Source organism: Galleria mellonella, unplaced genomic scaffold, assembly GCF_026898425.1.
Source record: "Galleria mellonella isolate WM207_F2 unplaced genomic scaffold, CSIRO_AGI_GalMel_v1 utg40, whole genome shotgun sequence".
NCBI lineage: Eukaryota > Metazoa > Arthropoda > Insecta > Lepidoptera > Pyralidae > Galleria > Galleria mellonella.
The window spans coordinates 411,436-432,174 of record NW_026442094.1 but is presented as its reverse complement, the minus strand read 5'-3'; the positions used below and the strand labels follow the sequence as shown (position 1 = coordinate 432,174).

Sequence of the window (20,739 nt, the reverse complement as noted above, 5' to 3'; positions counted from 1 at the left end):
AAATGAATAATTGATAACGCTGAGTGTGTAGTAAGCAAATACCTAATTTAAAAAAAAATCTAAAAACAAAAGGTCAATAAAAAAAGAAATAATAGTATTAAATTAAATTAAGTAATAAATGAATTAAGTAATTTTAGGTGATCATTTTTCTAATATTCAACATTTTAATATAATCATCAATAAAATTACAAACTTAAACCAATTCATGGTTTTGCAGATTGTTTTTTTGACTGAATATTTATTTTATAGTTAGTCTACTTGTCGTATTGTATGTGGCACTCGACTTTCAACTGATCATATTTGTATTTAAGGTTTAAAATGGTTAATTCCTTTATCATTTGAATGTCTTATGTAATCATAGTGTTTGTTTACTGTGTCTAGTATTTTTAAAATAACAGGCTCCTGGTCAACAATCAAACCGATGACGCTCACATGAATGTACTTTAAGACAGATTACAAAATTAACTAAATTATAATTTTGAGCTTACTGTATCACGAGTACTGAGCCTTAAATCTTGACATTCAATGTATTTATTGATAGAAACCTACACTAAAATATAAACCCAGCGCTAAAAAAGTCCCTACACTAATCTTTTAAAATCGAACTAATGCATTTTTCAGATTAAAGGTGTAAAATAAAAAGGGAATGAAAGTAAAACCTCGTATCACCTTATGCAGCCTCGTGTGGGGTTAAATCTGTGCATTTTAAGCTAGAGCATAATGTGCCAACGCTCCAAGGAGATACGTGGTCTAAGCGTTGAGTAGTTTGGTGTTGGAAGAGAGGGTTTCGTTGTTCCGCTATTCTAAAGAGAGATTTTTACGGTTTCCGGGGCCCGGCAGGGGTGAAAGGGAGGGAAGGAAGGCGTATATCCTTATTTGTGCTTGTACGTGACCGCAGACTTGCATGCGATTCAACTAAAAGGATTTGCAGCGTGAAATTACATGGAATTAAGTGCGAAAAAGTGTTAATTTATTTTTCAACTAGCAACTTGTCCTAGTTTCACACTGACAGATAGAATGAAGATCTCTAATTTTTTTTAAATAAAATACAGTCCATATTACTAACTGATAACATAGCTTTCTATAGGTAAAAGAATTTTTTAAATCGTTTAAATATCATAAGTTTATCATTGAAAATATAAAAATGAATATTTCCCCTTTATATTATTAGTTTAAATTACGTAAATATTAAACATAAATTTTATAAAAAATAAAAAAATAATGTTTTTTTCATTTTTATATATCTTTATTTTTATAAAATTATTTAAACTTTTTTATATTTTTCTCTGATTTTAAATTTTATATTTTACCCATTTTTTACAAATTTATTGCCAAAATTTGATTGATACTATCTTAATTTTTATATGTAAGAAAAAAAAAGTCAGTGAAAAGAAGACATTCTTGTAGGAAGTTTTATAAACAGTAATAGAGTGAAGTATGTATTTTGGAAACTTAAATAAGAATTAATGAATGTAATACCAGTAAATAATTAGTGGTATTTATTCATTCATATTTTACAACTAAAATATAAATCTGTGTTGTAAGGCTTGTCTTTGTTGTAGAACTTCATCTTTGTTGCACCTTGTGGGGCTTAAAAATGCTTTGAGTTGCTTCGAGGAAATATACGACCGTACTTATTACTCAATTGCTTGACTTGGTTTCGCAACTTCATACCATTGTAGGTAACTTTTTCATTGTATATTCCATTTTTCTTCTCATAACTAACTTACAAATAGACTTTGTAGACTTAACAAGATTTTTCTATGTCTATAGACATATGAATACCTACGCTGTAGACAAATCGGTATACTGCGTTCAACCGCAAATAGTCTGTCTGCATGTAGCACGCCTAAATTCGAATATTTACCATGTAGCAAAATTTGGCGCCGATTCCACAATAGAGACTCGGTTGCCGAATAATAACTGATACCAGAATGACGCAGACAGTTCATGCCTTCAAAGCTCAATCAAAAAGATTTTACAATACAATTGACAATTGAGTTATATATATATATATATATATATATATATATATATATATATATATATATATATATATATATATATATATATACATAATAGTTATTCTATGTTTATATATATTTGTTTATGTTTATATGTGTATATATTTGTATATACCTATATGCTTTTTATACTAACCTTATAAATACTTACTCCTTTTGGGTTCTCAAGGTTGACTGGAAGAAATCCCTTGAAGGGATAAGTCCGCCTGTGTACATTTTGGTATAACCTAGTATCTATACTATAAGTGAATGTACAAAAGCATATAAATCAATAACTGTCATGAATCATTCTGTATTGCAATCCTTCACTTACGTTTAAAATTCGGGATGTCCGACTAGTTTCAAACTCAATAGGAGTCCTTATTCATGAGTGCGGTTCACCAACTTTGTTGCGAGTAACACTCACAGTACTACTCGCGTAAAACTTGAGTAAAGCTGACATAAATAAATTATAGATACCCACTTGTTCATCTAAGCCAAACAGACGTCTTTTTGAATAAATTTTAATAAAGGTAGGTAACACTGTCACCACTAATTCTATACTGCTCCTATTTAAAGAACAAAGAGAATATATATATATATATATATATATATATATATATATATATATATATATATATATATATATATATATATATATATAGTCAAAATATAAAAATATAACTAAAAACTCCTTAGAAATAGCAACGAGCAAGAGGTTCTATGGGTGTCAATGTCAAATTAATATTCTAAGATGTCGATTATATCTATATACACAAATGATACTTCATTTGTATATATAGATATTATTAAAATCTTTTAATAAATAGTAACTGGCTTGTTTGTGATATCCGATTTATTTTATGCATCCTTGAATTGCAAACAAGCTGACGACCCACCTGATGGAAAATAGTATTCGTCGCCTATAAACATAAAGGCGCTTAAGGAATAACGCACCATAAACCATTAGACAAGGAAAACTATACCATTTCGCTCCCAGCAATGGGACGTTGATGGGTTAAGACAATTTCCTATATGGTGATTAGAGGATTAAATTTAATAAGGATACCTTATTAAACTTCCATAACTTTTATATTCAATTCGATATACGTAACGTAATGAAAGGAATTGTTAGTAATGGAGACTAAGAATCCCATTGCTAGCAATATACCTAACTAGGTCGACCTCCACGCGGTTCTCCCTGGGAATTATCATCGTTAATTCCTGATTAATTCCTCTTGATGTAGCCCATCATGATAAATTTATCAAAATTGGCCTTTTTTCATTCTTATCGATCACCCTTCACTGCCACCAGCGTATACAGTCAGCGCAGGCAGGGCTGCCATTCCATTTTCACCTATCAAAAAAAAAACGTAATGAATAATGTCAGAATAGACATTCCCATATTTTCTATTAACATTATAAATTTTTGTAAATCTATTTAAGTGTTTGTTACTCAATCACACTTGTATGAGTTAATTCGAATTAAATTTGAACAAAGTAACAGGTTATGCCTATTTATATTAGAAAACAAATAATAATAATTCGAACATATTTAATTGTTTTAGCTTTTTATTAAATAAAACTCAACAATAATTTCACAAGTGACAAAGTTTATAAAAAAAACAACGTATAGTTTTAATGGACCATGCATAAGTTTTTAAATTAAGACAAATAATAGTCGAGACAATCAAACTAAATATACCAATGTAAATAAATAAAACCCATGTTCTTACATTATCCACTATAATACACATTGTTAATATCCTAGTAAACTAGCAAATATCATCAATATTTCATTTAATATTAATAATTTAATAAATAATAATAATGATATAATAAATTACAATGAAATCATAAAGTGTATTTGATGTATATAAAAGACTATTGATGCATATAAAAGAACCATTAAAACTGATCTAAAAACATTGCACCCAGTAACATGCTGGTCTCAGAATTTCAGATGATACAATAGAAAGCGCCTTTAGTAAATATTTTTCTTTGTCAAACCAGCAAGAACATAATTTTATAACTGAAAAGTAATTTATATAACCTTCGCAATAAAATTATAAAATGCTTTTTGAAGAGTTTACTCAAAAGTGATGTAAAGCTTTTAATATGTTAGAACGTGCACATGACATATTTTGTGTGTGTCATTTCATATACAAATAGTGTTTTTTGTCAGTGTAGATGCAGTGTGGTAAAAGATTATTCTCAAAATTGTTTAATTAATTATTTTAAATGTGATATAAGTTATGCCTCTTAAAAAATTATGGTTATTTTAACAAATTATACCAAAGGTGCTTTATATTGTAAATGTTTAAATACAGTCAATAGATTAAACTAATTAAGTAACATGATCATCATGATGTTTATTTTGTTTACTATTAGTACTATATTTGTAGTCAATCTTAGTTGGAACAATAAAGAATCTCATTATCATACTAAAATTGTTAAACACAAAAGTTTCCACCGACCATCATGACAAGGGGTTCAGATGACATAATCGAATCTTTGTGAAATAGTGACAAATCGAATCAGTGATCACATCACAAATTGGTCCGTCTATATAATGAATTTGGTAGAAAAGTCATGATGATTAAAGAAATGAATAAATACCTATCCTAAGAGAGGAACTTGTTTCACACATTTGTAGTTTGTTATTTGGTAATGAATAAATAAATTTGGTAACTAATAGAAAATTGAAATTATAAGGTTATTTAAATAAATTATAATAGTAAACCAAAACATAATACGGATTTTTGTTAGCAAAAACTCGCAATGTTTTTTATTACTGATAAATACATTAAAACCGATTAAATAACGATGATGTATTAAGATAGTCTTATAGCAAAATAAGTATCAAATTAGTGTATAAAATTGAAGCAGAAATGCATGTATTTATAGTTCTAGATGCTATACAATTAAGACTAGCGACAATATGTGTCTCAAATGACTAGTTTAGCGAACAATTGCATAGTAATATCACATGTGCAACATTATTGACCACAACAGAGACTGCGTTAATTTTAATAGTCTCTAACGATAATCATAAATTAAATTCGATTAGTAAGTGAAAAAAAAAAACATTGCACAAATTTCTAAAATTCGCATTGTACGTATAATAAGGTCCGTAAAAAACAGTACATTATGAAGATAAAGAAAATTAATTGCAGACAAATGTAAGAAAAAGTTAAAAACTAACAAATAACTAACTTAAACTAAATTTACATACTATACAATCGAACTATCGTTTCCGTCGAATTCAAATTTTTTACAACCATTACAAATACCGCAGCCGCTTTAATAATAGCGTTATTTTTGTCTTCGAATAATCTCTTCGAATTCGGTCAAGAATTTTGGGATCGTTACGAAGGTATTCTCGTAAAAATAAGCTATCGTCGCCACTCACATAAAATTTCCATCTTTAATAAGTAACAATAAGGCTTAAAATTAATTATACGTCTACTCATTTAATCTTCCGTGCCAGTTATCCACTGGAGGTATTTGAAGGACCTCGACTGAATCGGAGTACCGCGTGCCTCCCCCCACAAACGTGGCTGTGGAATTGCCGAATGCTCTCTGAAATTAAAGCATGAATGTTCATAAACTTTTTGCTTTTCAAATTAAATAACACTGGAATGGATTCTCTGAAATTTTCTTTGAATTTATACGACTACAAAAAATATCAGAATTCAGATTATCTTGAGATTGAAAATTAGTTGATAATATTCTTTATTTTGTCCGAATGACAAAAATACAAACAAATATTAAATAAAATGTAAGATATTTTTATTACAAAATTACTACCTTTTACTTATAAATTTACGCATACTAAGTGTGGATTTTAGGTAAAAAATCCAAAAAAGTATACCACTTCTAGGTGGTCCATCAAAATGAAAATTCATCAAATTTAAAGTTCGACCTACAAATATATAGCACACAACATGTTCAATTTACTTAATCATACTCAAACGCCTAAATGTATTTAAATGAAATATAGTACACAGAAAGAAATAATGTAGAAATACAGTACATATGTAGGATTATACATATGTAGTAACTAGAACAAGAATTCCTGAGCGAATTTACTTTTGATAGGATCTTAGAACAGTTTATGTTACATATACATATGGTAGTTTTTTATATAACTTAGAATAGCAATAAAGCTAACTGGCTACCTGATGGAAAGTAGTAACCGTCACCTATAGACAGTATAAACATCAAAGAGTATACTATGTCGTCCATGACATCCTTTATGCGTAGCCATTTCTGATGATTAAGATATTATAACTATACGCCCTGTGATTTCACTCTCATATCCTATCCTTTAAACTGAAACACAGCCATGCAAACATAACTGCTTCCCAGCAGAAACACGATTAAGAAATAGGTACCCAAGCAAACGACTTTTGTACAAAGTTTTTCTCTGATATAGTAAGGACCAATGAGATACGTTTTCTAACTTTAAATGAATAAAACAATAATTTACTTACCTAGGTTCAGCTGAAGCACGAGTATTAGTGTGGTAGGCAGGCACGTTTGGATTGTGGTAACCCTTAGCAGGAGGTGTTGGCACCAATGTATGCGTTTGTACAGGCGGGTGTTCCGAAGGTATCGGTGAGTTGTAGTTATTTGGATTATATCTGTCTACCGACACACCTCTAGGTCTTTCAGGGATAGGAGCATCCACTCCTGTTCCATAAGAGCTTAAAGGTCGACCTCTTCCTAAAGTATTGGTTCTTGGATACTCTTGAGAACCAACATATTCGGATTCAAAACTTCTTTCTCGCCATGAACGAGGTCGCAATGTTTGGCTCCAAGTCGGAGTAGGCGTATATGTAGACGGAGTCTTTCCATATTTTGAATCCTCTTCCCAAGGAGGTTTTACAGAAGACTCGGTTGTGTGTTCAAATTGACTTGTCTTTTCCGTGAATTCTCTTAGCTCTTTACGCCATTCGTGTTCAACTGGTTCCCTTGGTTCATTGTTATCGTAATAATACTGAGGCGAAGGATCTGGCTGTGGTTGGAACTTAGTTTCACTTGGAATATAGGTAGACTCAGGCACAGTTATGTAACGTCTTTCATATTCGCTATAATATGTCTTTCTTCCAGGTATTTTTGGAGGTTCTGCACCAATGTTTGCGCGTTTCACAAATGACTGGTTAGGAGCTGGTGGTATGTATGATGTGGGAGCACTTTTAGAAAATTTGTTCGGTGGTGCCGGTTTCCAACCAGGATTTGCATTGACAGTATATGAACTAGATAATGGGGGAGGTTGATAATAATTTTGATTAGAAGTATCTGCTACGTAGCTTGAATCCTGTTCCCACGGAGGCGGCACATAAGAAGAAGAGTATTGCTGTGTTGATGTTTGATAACTTTCTGATGAATCCTTGGAAAGAAACGAGTACTGGTTGGACTGTGTATTAATACTTGGTAAGCTATCAACATTACTACTCGCCCAGTTAGTTGGTTTAGGTACATAAGTTGGATAATTGTTTTGCTGATACGTATTGTTAGTTCGTTCTTGTGTAATGGAGTCTGTGTATAAAGGTTGATATTGAGGTTGAGGTTGAGGCGGAGGTTGAGATTGAGGTTGAGATTGCGCCCACGGTTGACTATATGGAGCAGACGGTGTAACATTATTATAGATAACGTTTTCTCTATTACTTTGCTGATACCATTGCTGATTTGTTATTTTGCTAGGTTTTACATTACTAACGTTAAGGACCTCAGACTGAGGCTCTTGAGACCATTGTCTTTGTTGGTCATAGGTTTGGTTAGAATATTGGTAAGTATTTTGGTAAATATCCGATGAAGGAACTTGACGTTCTACACTTAACCTATCCAAAAGCAAACTATGACGTCTTTCTGCCGTTGAATCAGGAGTATATATGGGTTGATACGGTCTCGCAGGTTGAGGAATTGCATCAATTCTTTCTCTGTTAGGTGGAAAATAAGTTTTAACTGTAGGTACACCTTGCTGTGTCAACTGTTCATAGCTATGATCCAATGTCTTTGTAGTACGATTCACTGTAACAATATTTTCAATTCTATTATACTCTGTCTGTGTACTTAAAGGTCCTGTTGGTTGTTGATTAGTACTTTTAATGATTTCAGTATTTTCTGAGTGTGATTTTGAAATTACTTCACTAGATGCGCCAATGGGCTTAATTTCAACTTCTTCAACTTTGTCAAGAGGAATAGAAGGCTCTCTTAATGGAACCTTTTGTTCTGGTTGAGAAATGGGTTGATCCGGTTTAGATGCTGGCTGTGCCGCCTGCGGTTGTTGCGGTGATGATTGTTCTGGCTGAGATTTTGGTTGTTCTGACTTGTCTTCCGTTGCCGCGGGCTTTTCTTCTTTAGGTTCTATTTTTTCATTTTCTTTAGAAGTAGGTATTGTTTCCTTTACATTACTATCTTTAATAACTTCTTCGTTTTCTGATTCATATTCTTCCTCAGTATACTCTGACTCTTCATCTTCCTGCGGCTCTTCTTTACTTTCTTTAACGGCTGTTTTTTCTTCTACAACTTCTTTTCTTACAATTTGTTCTCCTTTTTTCTTTGTTTCTTCATATTCTTCTTCAGCTTCTTCTTCCTCTTCTTCTTGTTTTTGCGAAACTTTTTCCTTGTTATCTGTTTTAACAACAACAGTCTCTTCCGCTTTCACTTTCTTGTCTTCAACCTTAGATTCAGATTTCCTTTCTTCTTTTGTGTGTTCAATAACTTCTTCTTCTTCTTCTTCCTCTTCTTCTTCGATTTCTGGTTTAGGTGTCGGTGGTTTCTTTACGACAACTGGTTCAGGTTCTTCAATCTCTTCCTCCTCCTCTTCTTCTTCTTCCTCCGACTCTTCTTTTTGTACAACCACAACTTTTTTTGTTGTAGTTGTTGAACTTTCTTCTTTTTTCACAATTGTTTCTTTTTGTCCGTTTGCTACAACTGGAGATTCTTTTACAATGGTTTTGACAACTTTTTTAGGCTCTTCAATATTTTTTTCTTCCACTTCTTCAACTTCAACATCATTTTCTTCTTCTTGTTCCTCTTCTTCTTCTTCTATTTCTTCTTCGGTTTCTTCTTTTGGTATAATCCTTTTTTCTGTTTTCGTTTTAATTTCTGTTTTTCCATCAATTGTTGTTTTTGTTGTAGTTACTTTAACTTCTTCCACAGTACCATCAGGTAAAACTGTTTTATTTACTTCTACTTTTGTTTCAGTCTTGGCTGCTGACTTCTTCGTTGGCAATTTTACTGACAAATCAGCCTCTGTATTTGCTTCACCATTCTGTTCACTACTTTCAACTTTTTGTTCTTTCTTTACTTGTTTCTTAACAACTTTGACTTCTCTCTGAAAAATAAAAGATAATCAATTAATAAACTCAAAATTATTTAAAAAATCTTACAATTAATATAAATAACAAAACTCAATATTTTACAATTATTAATTTATTATTAAGTTTAATATAAAAGTTATATACACTCACTATTGTTATATATATATTTACTTTATTTATATCTCTTTAATACTGTACATATATTAAGTAGATATAGCAGACTATATAAACAGAAATATAAATATAGATATAATAAGTATACAGTAATTTTAAGTAAACCTGTTTATCAACAGATGCTGCTTCGTCTTCAACAGGCTTTGATACTATTGGTGTAGGTAATGGACTCGTGTCTGATATAGGTTGAATAACGAAATTCGTAGTAATGTTTTCTAAATTTTCGTCTGATATCAATTTAGTATCTTCTATGCTCTCTGGACAAGAAGTTAGTGGTGTATTATTATTAATACTACAATTTGTTTTTGGCGAAACTTGAAAGTATTCAGCTTCATAACTGATCTCGGGCAGCAAAGGCGACGTGTATTGGTCTGTGCCGTAACTTAGCCTTCGTGATGTATTGTTGTTGTTTGATACTGTATTATATTCATACATAGAAGCAGGTCTATTTTGAATAGAATTATTAGTATGCGGATAAAAAGGCACACTATTTTCTATTTTATCGGAAATCGTATCATTTCTAAACTGCGCTGGAGGCGGTATTTTCTGTATTGGTGGATTCCTAGGCTGATCAGGATTACTTCTTGTTCTTAATAGAGACTTCGGATTAGCTGGTAAATTGATTGTAGGAAAAACTTGAACCGGTAAGCAATTATAGTTCGGAACAACAACCGGAGTAGATGGCGTTGGCGGCGATTGTATTTGCTGTATTGGTACTTCGGGTACTCCTTGATTCATAGCATTCCTCATTAACCTTTTAGCCATGCGCTCTGATTTGATTTCAGAAAGGTCTAATCCACCTGGTGTGTAAGTGAATGGTTTACGTTCCCGGCTCATCGCGCCATGCAAAGCTGACGGTGGATTCATTGTGCTGAAATATATTTTACTCACATTATTTAAGAAGTTATATCATGGACAATATTAAAAATTTTATAACACTGGAATCGTATTATTACTGGACGCGATTTGGCATTTTGACAAAACGTTAAAAAATAGATATGAGATACTCACGAGGACCGATGTTAACAGCAAACAGAATATATTTACTTCCCGTGTTGCAATAATTTATAGATCGGCCGTGTTTACGGTTCCACACATTTAGAACTGTCACTGTAAAGATACTTATAGATCAATTTTCACATCACTGGTTTCTTGTCGAATGGTTTCACTTTTTTTTGGCGGAACATGCAGATATTAATCTGGACGCAGCGGTTAAATATAGCGCGGTAGTAAATGAGCCGGTACATTTGAATACGGGAGGTGGTGCGCGCGGTCGGCGCGTGCGCCGCCTGCCGCCTACTGCCGTCTACACCGCGCCGCCATGTATTTTGGTCGCGACCCCAATATGAACGGGCGCCTAGTCTACAATTTGTCTTGAGCGAATCGTCAAAACAACAGGGTGCACTTCCGTCACCGTCACATTTTCATTTATTGAGAATCTGCGCTACCTGTGCCTTCACTTAATTCATGCTTATACCTACATCCGTGTATATATTAATAATAATTAATGCATCATTTTTATATCTCCAATAATATATACTCTCTAAGTAGATCAACGTAGTCTCTTTTTAAACAATAAACAAATATTTTCGTTATCCAGTTATAAGTTTCAATTTATAGTAAATTTCACAATTAACTTTTTAAGTCAGTTAGGAGAATTTATTTTATATCCTGAAAATAATAGACGCTATCAATTTAATTTCTATTAATTTCTGCAATATGAATTCTTACATTATTTTTTAATAAATCTTTATTCTTATTGTAATTATAATAAGAGTATTTCAGTATTTCGCTTTTGATAAGATATTATCAATAAAATACAAATATTGACTAAATTCTTAGAAATCTAGTTAAGAAGCAGTTTGTAAAAGTCGTTTAAAAATTACATTGTGAATCTCTAAGTTGTCTAATAGAATTAGTCTGCAAATATTTAATAGAAATAAGTCCATTTCAATATCAGGCTTTTACACCATATTCAAACACAATCGTCATCTTTCGATGCCATAGTAGGTAACAAAGTCAACGTGGTCTTGTATTAAATCTTAATTCCATCTTAAGGAACTCATCCAGTGCTAAAAGAAAATATTTGTTTAAGAAGTGCTTTAACTAGAGATTTACAATCGGCATAGAAGCTCGTCCAAATATCATGCTGCTATTACAGTTGGCTCGACACCAAAACATTCTGATTCGATATTGCTCGCATCCACCAAAATGGCTGATATTACGATATGTTACATTACATTCGTATCCACCATTCCTTATTGCGTACATGTACATGAAAATAATTTATTATATTTACATGACGAAGTTTATGACGATTCGTATTATATGGATGTACACCTACATTTATAAGCGTCAATAAAAGTACATCGTTTACTACGAGAAAGACATCGTTATATATTTACACATTCGCTTTTTTAAATGTATAAATACTAAGCTATTTCGATAAAATATAATTATATTTTAATACTGACCAAACTTAAAATTAGCAATTGCATATTGTATAGCATTGATATTTAAAAAAAATACTCATCTAAAAAATATCTAAAATTTCGAGTACTTCACAAAAATAATAGTACAATATGTTTAAATTTTTAAAACTCAGCAATAATATAGAGATAGCGATAGTGAAGCTCCTTACTTCAGAACAAAAGGTATCCATAAATAATTCCTTTCAATTTGGACACTAATCTCTACAAGTTTCTACAAGTATCTACTCGTACTTTAAGAAATACGATAAGATTTTTGTATTGTACATAACTCGAAAAAGGTTTTCTATTCATTATTCATTTCAATATTTTTTGTGTATGTTTAAAGAGTATGTGCGCCGATTTCGACGATTATCTCTATAAGAATTCTTAAATTGATTCTTTAATAAGTTTGTAAGCTGAGAATGAATGGTTCAGCATAGACAAGTCTCCGATTGATATCACCTCAACTACTTGATAGTAGTTGAGGTGATATCTACCAATACCACCACATTCTTCCATACCACCACATTCATTCCTGAAATTCAAGCTTCAATTTTTATTGAAATTATCTCATTAATGAAAATTAAATAGATAAACAGCAACAAAATAAAATAAATAGTAACATCATACTATGTTTATGGCATCCATAACAACTACCATAAGTTACAACGAATTACCTATATGCGTAATATTTAAATTTACACTACATTAATTTTTATTTATACTATATTTTAACGAAATTCCACTTAAGCATATTGAAATAAGAGTACAATATTAAAATTGTTTTCCTACTACCTGACGACCGCATAGGGGAAGATATTGTTTTTCCGGTATATATCTGGAATTCCGGCTTTTTGCCACTTCGTGTCGCCTAAACAGCTTGACGGATTACACGCTCGGACGAGACTGATATCGTATTTACAATCAAATATAAGAAAGGACTTATCATAAAAATATACCTGACAAAAGAGATTTTTTATATTAAGCCCAGTCTCTCGAAAAATTGGAAAAATATAAAGATTATTAGGGAAAAAGGAGAAAATTAATTCACTGTGTAATTTATTGTCACAAAAATGTTTTTAATTACTTTTTATGATAGTTACTTTATGTCACATTAATGTTATATTTTATTTTTAGATGTGATGTCTAAAAATAAAATCAATTAATGTTTTTACTTCCCTAAAATTTTGTTAAGACGTTACATTTTCCTTTTTTTAATATGTATATAATACATTAAGAAAAAAGATATTTATTCCTATTAGTTGTCTAGATGGCGGTTCTATATGTCCAAAAGTAACAAATTCATTAAATTTCATAATATATGTATATGAATTTCTAAACAAAAACAACACAATAAGGAAATCTCTTTGACAGTTATTTAACGATCTTCACACGTCATTTGTACAGTTAGTGTCAATCAAAATGGCGGATGTCTCTCCATCCTAATATATATATATATATATGTGTAAATATTAAATTAAATTTTTGTGCCAGAAAATAAAGATATATATTAATTTAATTTGTAAGAAATTACGTTTTTAAATGGTTTGGATTTACTTAATTCATTCCTTTGTAAATAATGTAGATAATACTGTTAATAAATATAATATCTTAACGACTACTGTTAATAATGAGACAACTAGATTCAGGCACAAAAAAACCTTCTTTCAATTTTTTAAAACAATTAAACGATTCTGAACATAATTTTCTGTACACTTATAAAATTGTTTGCCCTGACCATCACACAGTCATAAAAATTTACGCACAGCCAAAACGATTTTTAAGAAAGGATTTTTAAATTTCTACTTAACGGAAAAACAACATCATGCACACAAAGCCGCGGGTAATAGTTAAATTTTAAATTAAAAAGTGAAATAAGATTCTTAAAATTCTCGACCTAACAACAAAGCTTTGGAATTTTGTGTTAAAAATTAAAAACTTCAAAAGCATATACGAAACAAATATAAACTTCAAGTGGTAGATATATTTCTACCTTCTTCTATGATTAACGATTTAATGCACCACTGATCCACTTTTAAAACTATTACACAAAAATACTAAGAGCAAGAATTCTCTTAGTTCGAAATATATTACATTGAAATATTTTATCTTCTGACAATTCCGTTGGAATGATTCGTAAATGCAATGGTTTCAAATATCTTTCAGTTCATTTAAAGCGAGAACTCAAATGTTTACACTTCAATAATTATTAACAATAATATGCAATTAAGTTTATGTAATTAAGTATTAATTTTAAAAAAATAAAATAAATCTATATAATTTGTATCATTTGTTAAAGGGAATAATCTGTATTATTCTTTAAACAATTAAGAGTTTTTTCCATTCATTCATGTACTGTCATTCTAATTTTCAATATTAAATTTGACAAAGATATGCGCTCTGAATTTCTCTATCCATTACGAAAAATAAATCTATTTTTGTACTATAGATAGGTGTATAAAAAAATCGGAAGTCTTAAAACAATGTCCAGGCACAACGCCAGAATAAGCGCCTGAAAATACATTTAATACAACTCAAACAAGAAGTTAACAACTAAAAGCATATTTTCCACTTTGAAATAAAAATGAAAATACAAAAGAATATTAAGAAAAACAGCTCGCAAAAACTTACTGACTGTGAAAACTTAAAGTTAAAACTGTTATTTTCACTCTTAAGACATTTACGTTGCGAGAAAATCTTACCAGGTAACTTACCGAGCTTTCTCACTACTAATATAATGTGTAATGCATTCCTAACTTACAAGAATGTAGGTTGTGAATATTATGGATTCAATCTTCAAGAATGCGGCGTGTCCATAAAATCCTTTGCAAATACCACAAATAGGTCATAAGTGATTTAAAATTTTCTGAATAAGTCAAATGCAGAGTAATTTTTAGTATTATGTAAAAAATAAACTAAATCTAGAATAAAAAATCGTTATTAAAAATATAAAACATTTCATATGTTAAATTGATATATAATACAATAATATTATATATTATGTTATATATTATGGATTTGAATATTGTATTAATGTGAATTGTATTGTAAATGTAATTATTGTAATTTTTTAAATTAATATTATTTTATATAGTAATTATTATAATTATAAATTGACGTATCATAAGAATCTGTAACAGATGTATATGAATAAAGATGATTGATTGATTGATATCTTTATAGTTGAAAACTAGACCATACTGTAGGTATTATTACTAGTATTATTCCCATAGGAGATTTTATCTTTATTTATGTTATATCTCTACTTCGTGATTTTCATTAATCAAGATAATTATTTAACATTATGTTCCACAAAAAACCTGTTACTTGAACTGTAGTAAAACCTGTTAATAATAACTAGTTATTAAATTAAAAAACTTAAAAACTAAACTACATAACCGATTTTGTTAAGATTTCTATGACATTAATCTGCAAGTATATTCAGTCAAATATCAAGATAATTTTCCAAATCGGTTCATTAGTGACGAAATTATAACAAAAATAAAAAACACAACCACCTTCTTTTTGATGTCGGTTGGAAAGTATTATATATGTTAATTTAGGACGATCTATCTGTGTGTAAAATTATTCATTCAAATTCATTCAATTATTTACGCGCGATTGCGTAACAAATATCAAAACATCTTTACAAACTTAAAATAAGTATTTTTAGGATACGGGATGTTTACGTAATCTATAAGTTTTGCTGTTACGGCCTCCGTACAAAGAAATTGGCCGGTTACCCAACAGCCGTCTTCGAATTCGAGATCTGCTGAGTACTAGCTCAATAATTTATAAACAGATTCACCCTCTAAATATATAGGGCTGTCACATACATTTGTGTTTAAAATAATAAACCAACAATATTGTCTACATATAATATAAATGTAATTAAGCCAAGTCTGAGTAAGAAAAATTATTAGAAAAACAATTTATGTATGTGTAATGTATGAAAAAAAAGAATGAACACAAAATAAAACTCTTTAAATTAATGTCTAATTTTATGTTCTGTGTCTATGTTTGTTTATATGTCAGTGGAGCACCTAAAAACAGCTGTGCCGATTTCATTGATATTTAGATTACCTATATGTCAGTTGTAAATTCAGTACGTTTATCCATTACAAAGGTCAGTTTTTAAATATACGTTTCGTTTTATTTCTGGCTACTAACATAATTGATAAATGGATAGAAAAATGGAAAGTAAACTTTGATTAAAACCTTAGACTTTTTTCCATAAATATGTGTACATATTGAAACTAGTTTTACCCACGACTTTGTCTGCGTAATCAGAATATGTTAATTAACCGAGATATAATAAATACTTTTATCTCATCTACAGGTTGTTCTACTTAAAAAAACTGAATATTATCAGTATAAAATCAAGTCCTGAAAATTTGCGCTGTATAAATACATCTCGCTGGAGAAGTGCATATATAACAACAGTTGAAGCGGCTCCTATTACCAACAAAATGTATTTTTTTTTTCTCTTTATTTTACCTGTAATTATTATTTATTATTGTTATTAGTAATAAAGAATCTGTCTATCTAAAAGTGGATAGAAAAATGCAAAATTCTTTGAACCGTGTTAATATATTGTAGAAAGTTCAAAAATTTTCATTCTTTCTCGACTCATGTTGCTTTGATTAGTTTCATTGTGCAATACTGCTCTCAAAGAATGTTAGTTCATAATATTCACCTGTATACATGTGTATATATTATATCTGTATTTTATATGTGTCATGAATATATACATGAATTTTGTAATGAGAATGACATAATCAAACTGGACTTGTAATTTTGTAAATTAAAAATAAATGGACTGATCTGTATGTTATATTTATTTCTAATAATTTCTTTATTATAATTGTTGATTTTTATTTTCGTATATTATTTCTCTAAGAAAGTAAAGATTAAAGTAAACTTGTAATACATGAATGTATAGTAAATATGCATAGAAAGAAAATGAACAAAGAAACAACCGCTGATAGGAAAGCCGAAGAATGGAAGAGAAAAAGATGCGTCGACCTCAAATATTCGGGTAGGGGTAAGGTTACCATAAATACTTATGCTTATATTTTCATAGGAAATATATGAATAATGGTAAAGGCATAGATAAAAGAATAGTTTTTTTTTTTTTATGGAAGCGGTAAGAATGAAAAGCTCGCAAAGGTCGGAGCTCACAAAATGCATTACACAACACGGCGGTTTTATTTATAAATATATAAGCTTTATACGAGTACATAGAAAGCAATAAGAAGCCAATATTAAATTTCCCCTGTATCAGTTTGTTCTTTTTTATTAATATCCTTTATTGCTGACCCATATTTTTAAAACCAGCCTTAAATAAAATAATGTAATTGAAAAAATTTATACCAGTCGAGTGTTCACTTGTAAATTATTCTTAATACAAAATTAATATTGTTCTTAATTTTGAGATGTTGCTGTACAAGAAAAAAACTACTTTAATCACAAACTGATTTACTGATTACATAATCATTGAAATCGCAACAGAATTGGCAAAAAAATCGTGTAATATCAATAATGAGTAATATCAATAATTGATTACACAAAAAAGCATAGACTAATTGAGAATATCCCTCTTTTTGAAAAGAAAAAAAATACATTCTATTAGCTGCCCAACCCTACTTTGCACTATTAAAGAAAATTAGACCAATTCTTCTCATTATAATTACTATAGATATATACTCTTTTTTCTTTTTTTTACTATATTCTGTTTTATTCACACATTTTTATGTGAATATTTTTTAGTCCATTTTTTACTATTTCGTGCGATTTTTCAAACATTTTCTTTCATACACGCCTTGTCCTGAGAATTACAAACACAAGAAAAAAGAATGTTCTAATAAGTGCAGACGCACTTAAGTGATGCGCTTATACACATTTGGAATTTTTTTTTTATTTACATAATTATACATATATAAAAATTAAGAAATCGTTCTTAAAAATAAAGTAAATTTGACTGGAATTTTTCCAAAATGATAACCCTAGTTGCCCTAGCCCTAAAAATTCGCCGACAAAGGCAACAAGAATTTCACAGAGCTCGTTTTTCTATATAGAAAAGATCTTGTTTTTATATGAATTCTTTGATTAAATGAAAACACGACAACTTTGTGTACAGTATGACTTACTTAATTTCCAAAGATATATTATGTACTTACATTACATTTTCTAGACTTATACATTTATATATATATATATATATATATATATATATATATATATATATATATATATATATATATATATATATATATATATATATATATATATATACAGACAGACCAGGATTTATATCATTTTTATTAAGGATCTTGTCTGCATATTTTTAATTACATCACATAATTATTATTCTTATTTTAAAAATCTTTACAAATTTTTTGAAAATGGCAATTGCTTATAAATAATAATTTTTATTTAATTCTATACTCTTTGTATTTTTAATTTAAATCGATTTTATAGATATGTTTTTGTTAACACTTGAGTGATACAAAATACCGCTGTCTCGTTCTATCTTATGAATGCGTCAGTGATAACATATCTATGGATAGATTTGTTTACCATTTCTCTAGAGAGGCTGATATGAAAAGACCTTTCAAATACCTTACAACTCCTTTTTTTACGAACTCTATGCTGCAATCCACTCATACCTACTTGTTTTTGTTACATAGATAAGCCATATTCTAGATAATAAATATACAAGGGTAAGAACGATTAACATTCAGTATATTTTTTTTGTAATTGGATCCTTTATTAATATAAGCTTATAACAGTTTTTTTAAATGATGCTTTAGATATTTTAAATACACTTTTTATTCAAACCATAATCGAGCATAGATCAGATGCCACAGAGCAAGCAAATCACTTCGTTCGGAAACATATTACAATAATTTTTAACATATATCTCGCATTTATTAATACTAGTAATCAATAGCAAATAGATACGATTCACTTAGACGAATATTTACATTCATTATTCAAGGTAAATATTTAAATGTTTATATGTAACCGACCAGATGGGAATAATAATAAGAAGTACCTACCAGTCTGCATTGCGTTTATCACGTTGATATTTTCTATTGAGTTAATGGTAAATATTAATTGGAAATTATAACAGTTGGCCGCTTATTCTCGGCCATTATAAATTTTATCAAAAGCGCGGGATGGCAGTTAGGAGCTGAAATTATTTTGACGTCAATATCCATCACTTTTAATAGGTAGTCATTAATCAGAAATTAGGTCGAAATACATTTTTTTGACCCTTTAATTTTTATGCATATGTACTATATAATTTAATTAATTAATTTGCATGTGTGTGTACTGCATATATACAAATTAGTTTTTTAAAAGCCTATTTGTGACAATTATTTTTAAACGAGACAAGAAAGTACTTTATCTTATCTTTCTTGTTATATAATGTGTGCCAGAAAAGGTCACAATTTAAGCTTATTTTCATTAACATTTCTTATTGGATTTTAACTAAGTAAAGTGGATAGTGGAATCTAGAAACGACACGTAAATAAGGGTAATTGTTTTAAACAGAAAGCACGTAGAGTGTAAATCACTGAAGTACATTAAGACTCTGCCGCAAACTTAATTTACCTGTGTATGTCAGGTGCTTTTTCCACGAAACTTTATAGCTTCGTTTCTTTAGACTTATAAAAAAAAAGATATAACATGTAGTTTATACTGATAAACAATGTATTAATAGTGTTTTGATCCGCCTATCTTACCATGCCTTTTGCAGACATAAAAGTTATAAAAAGAAATAAGTTTAAATTTAATTAGTGCTAACAAAAACTGAATCATAAATTTTATAATACTCGAAATGCAAAATTCCTATTTGAACTCCCTATATATAAAATTTGCTAGTATTAAATAAACAAAATTCAATATTAATAAATTATCTTAAAATACGAGAAAAATAATATTATAAAGAATCGTTCTACATTAAATTTAGTTTTATCTTAAGTCCTAAAAACTCTAAAACAGTCGTCTCTACTACTACTGATTTAAAAGTAGCAGGCAACCTTTGGTTGTCAAAAATTTCTACTTAATAGCAAACTTCGTTTTAGACACACAAAATATATTTATCTTTTATTATTATATTATAAAATACTGTCGGAATATATAAAACAGTTTCTTCGACGTTTTATGTACGAACATAACTAAACAGACTGTGTTACAAACAGGTCTGCGTCACTTTGAACAAAAAAAATTATGAAATCTATGCAACCAGTTTATTAAGTTTAACAATGTTACACTATAAAATAACTAGATCCTTTATAGTACCTACCTATCGATATCTTATTCTATTGACATTTTAGACATAACAAAATAGTGGATAACATTATAAATATTTTTTAATTACTTCATTGTTCATTGCATAGATTGATTTTTCAGATTCATCAAATTAAAAGCAATATCAACTCTTAAATAACATAATGATTACTTACTTAATCTATGGCTACTAGTGCAGATATGAAATAGAAAAACCCTTTATATTTGACCATTATAATAAATCATATCGAACGCTACAATTTAAACAAAAATTCACAAAATCAAAGAGTTGCCTTGTTAATAATCGTACATAGAACTTTCCATACAGACCGAAGATTTAATGGGATCCATTATACATTTTATAGTATGTTGGCATTACGATAATGAAAGGAATGAAATCGAATGCAATAACAAAAAAGAGTTTCCTCATAAAGTAAGTTAATGATGCAAAAAATTATTGCT

General features: G+C 29.5%; 1 protein-coding gene across 3 annotated transcripts in view; it reads right to left on the bottom strand.

Moving 5' to 3' along the window:
• Window positions 1–3,557: 3,557 nt before the first annotated feature.
• The window catches only part of LOC113520284 (FK506-binding protein 5-like), a 44,121-nt gene continuing 26,939 nt past the window's right edge, over window positions 3,558–20,739 (bottom strand). For 2 of the 3 annotated variants that reach the window (XM_026905561.3, XM_031914594.2), the window contains exons 3-4: window positions 6,500–9,348; window positions 3,558–5,585 (exon numbers count right to left, since the gene is read on the bottom strand). In XM_026905561.3, the coding sequence (XP_026761362.2) occupies window positions 5,477–5,585; window positions 6,500–9,348 (2,958 nt within the window). In that variant the 3' untranslated portion in view covers window positions 3,558–5,476. Of the gene's footprint in view, window positions 5,586–6,499; window positions 9,349–9,613; window positions 10,380–10,519; window positions 10,828–20,739 lie in introns of those variants that run through there. The other variant, XM_026905559.3, reaches the window with a different exon arrangement.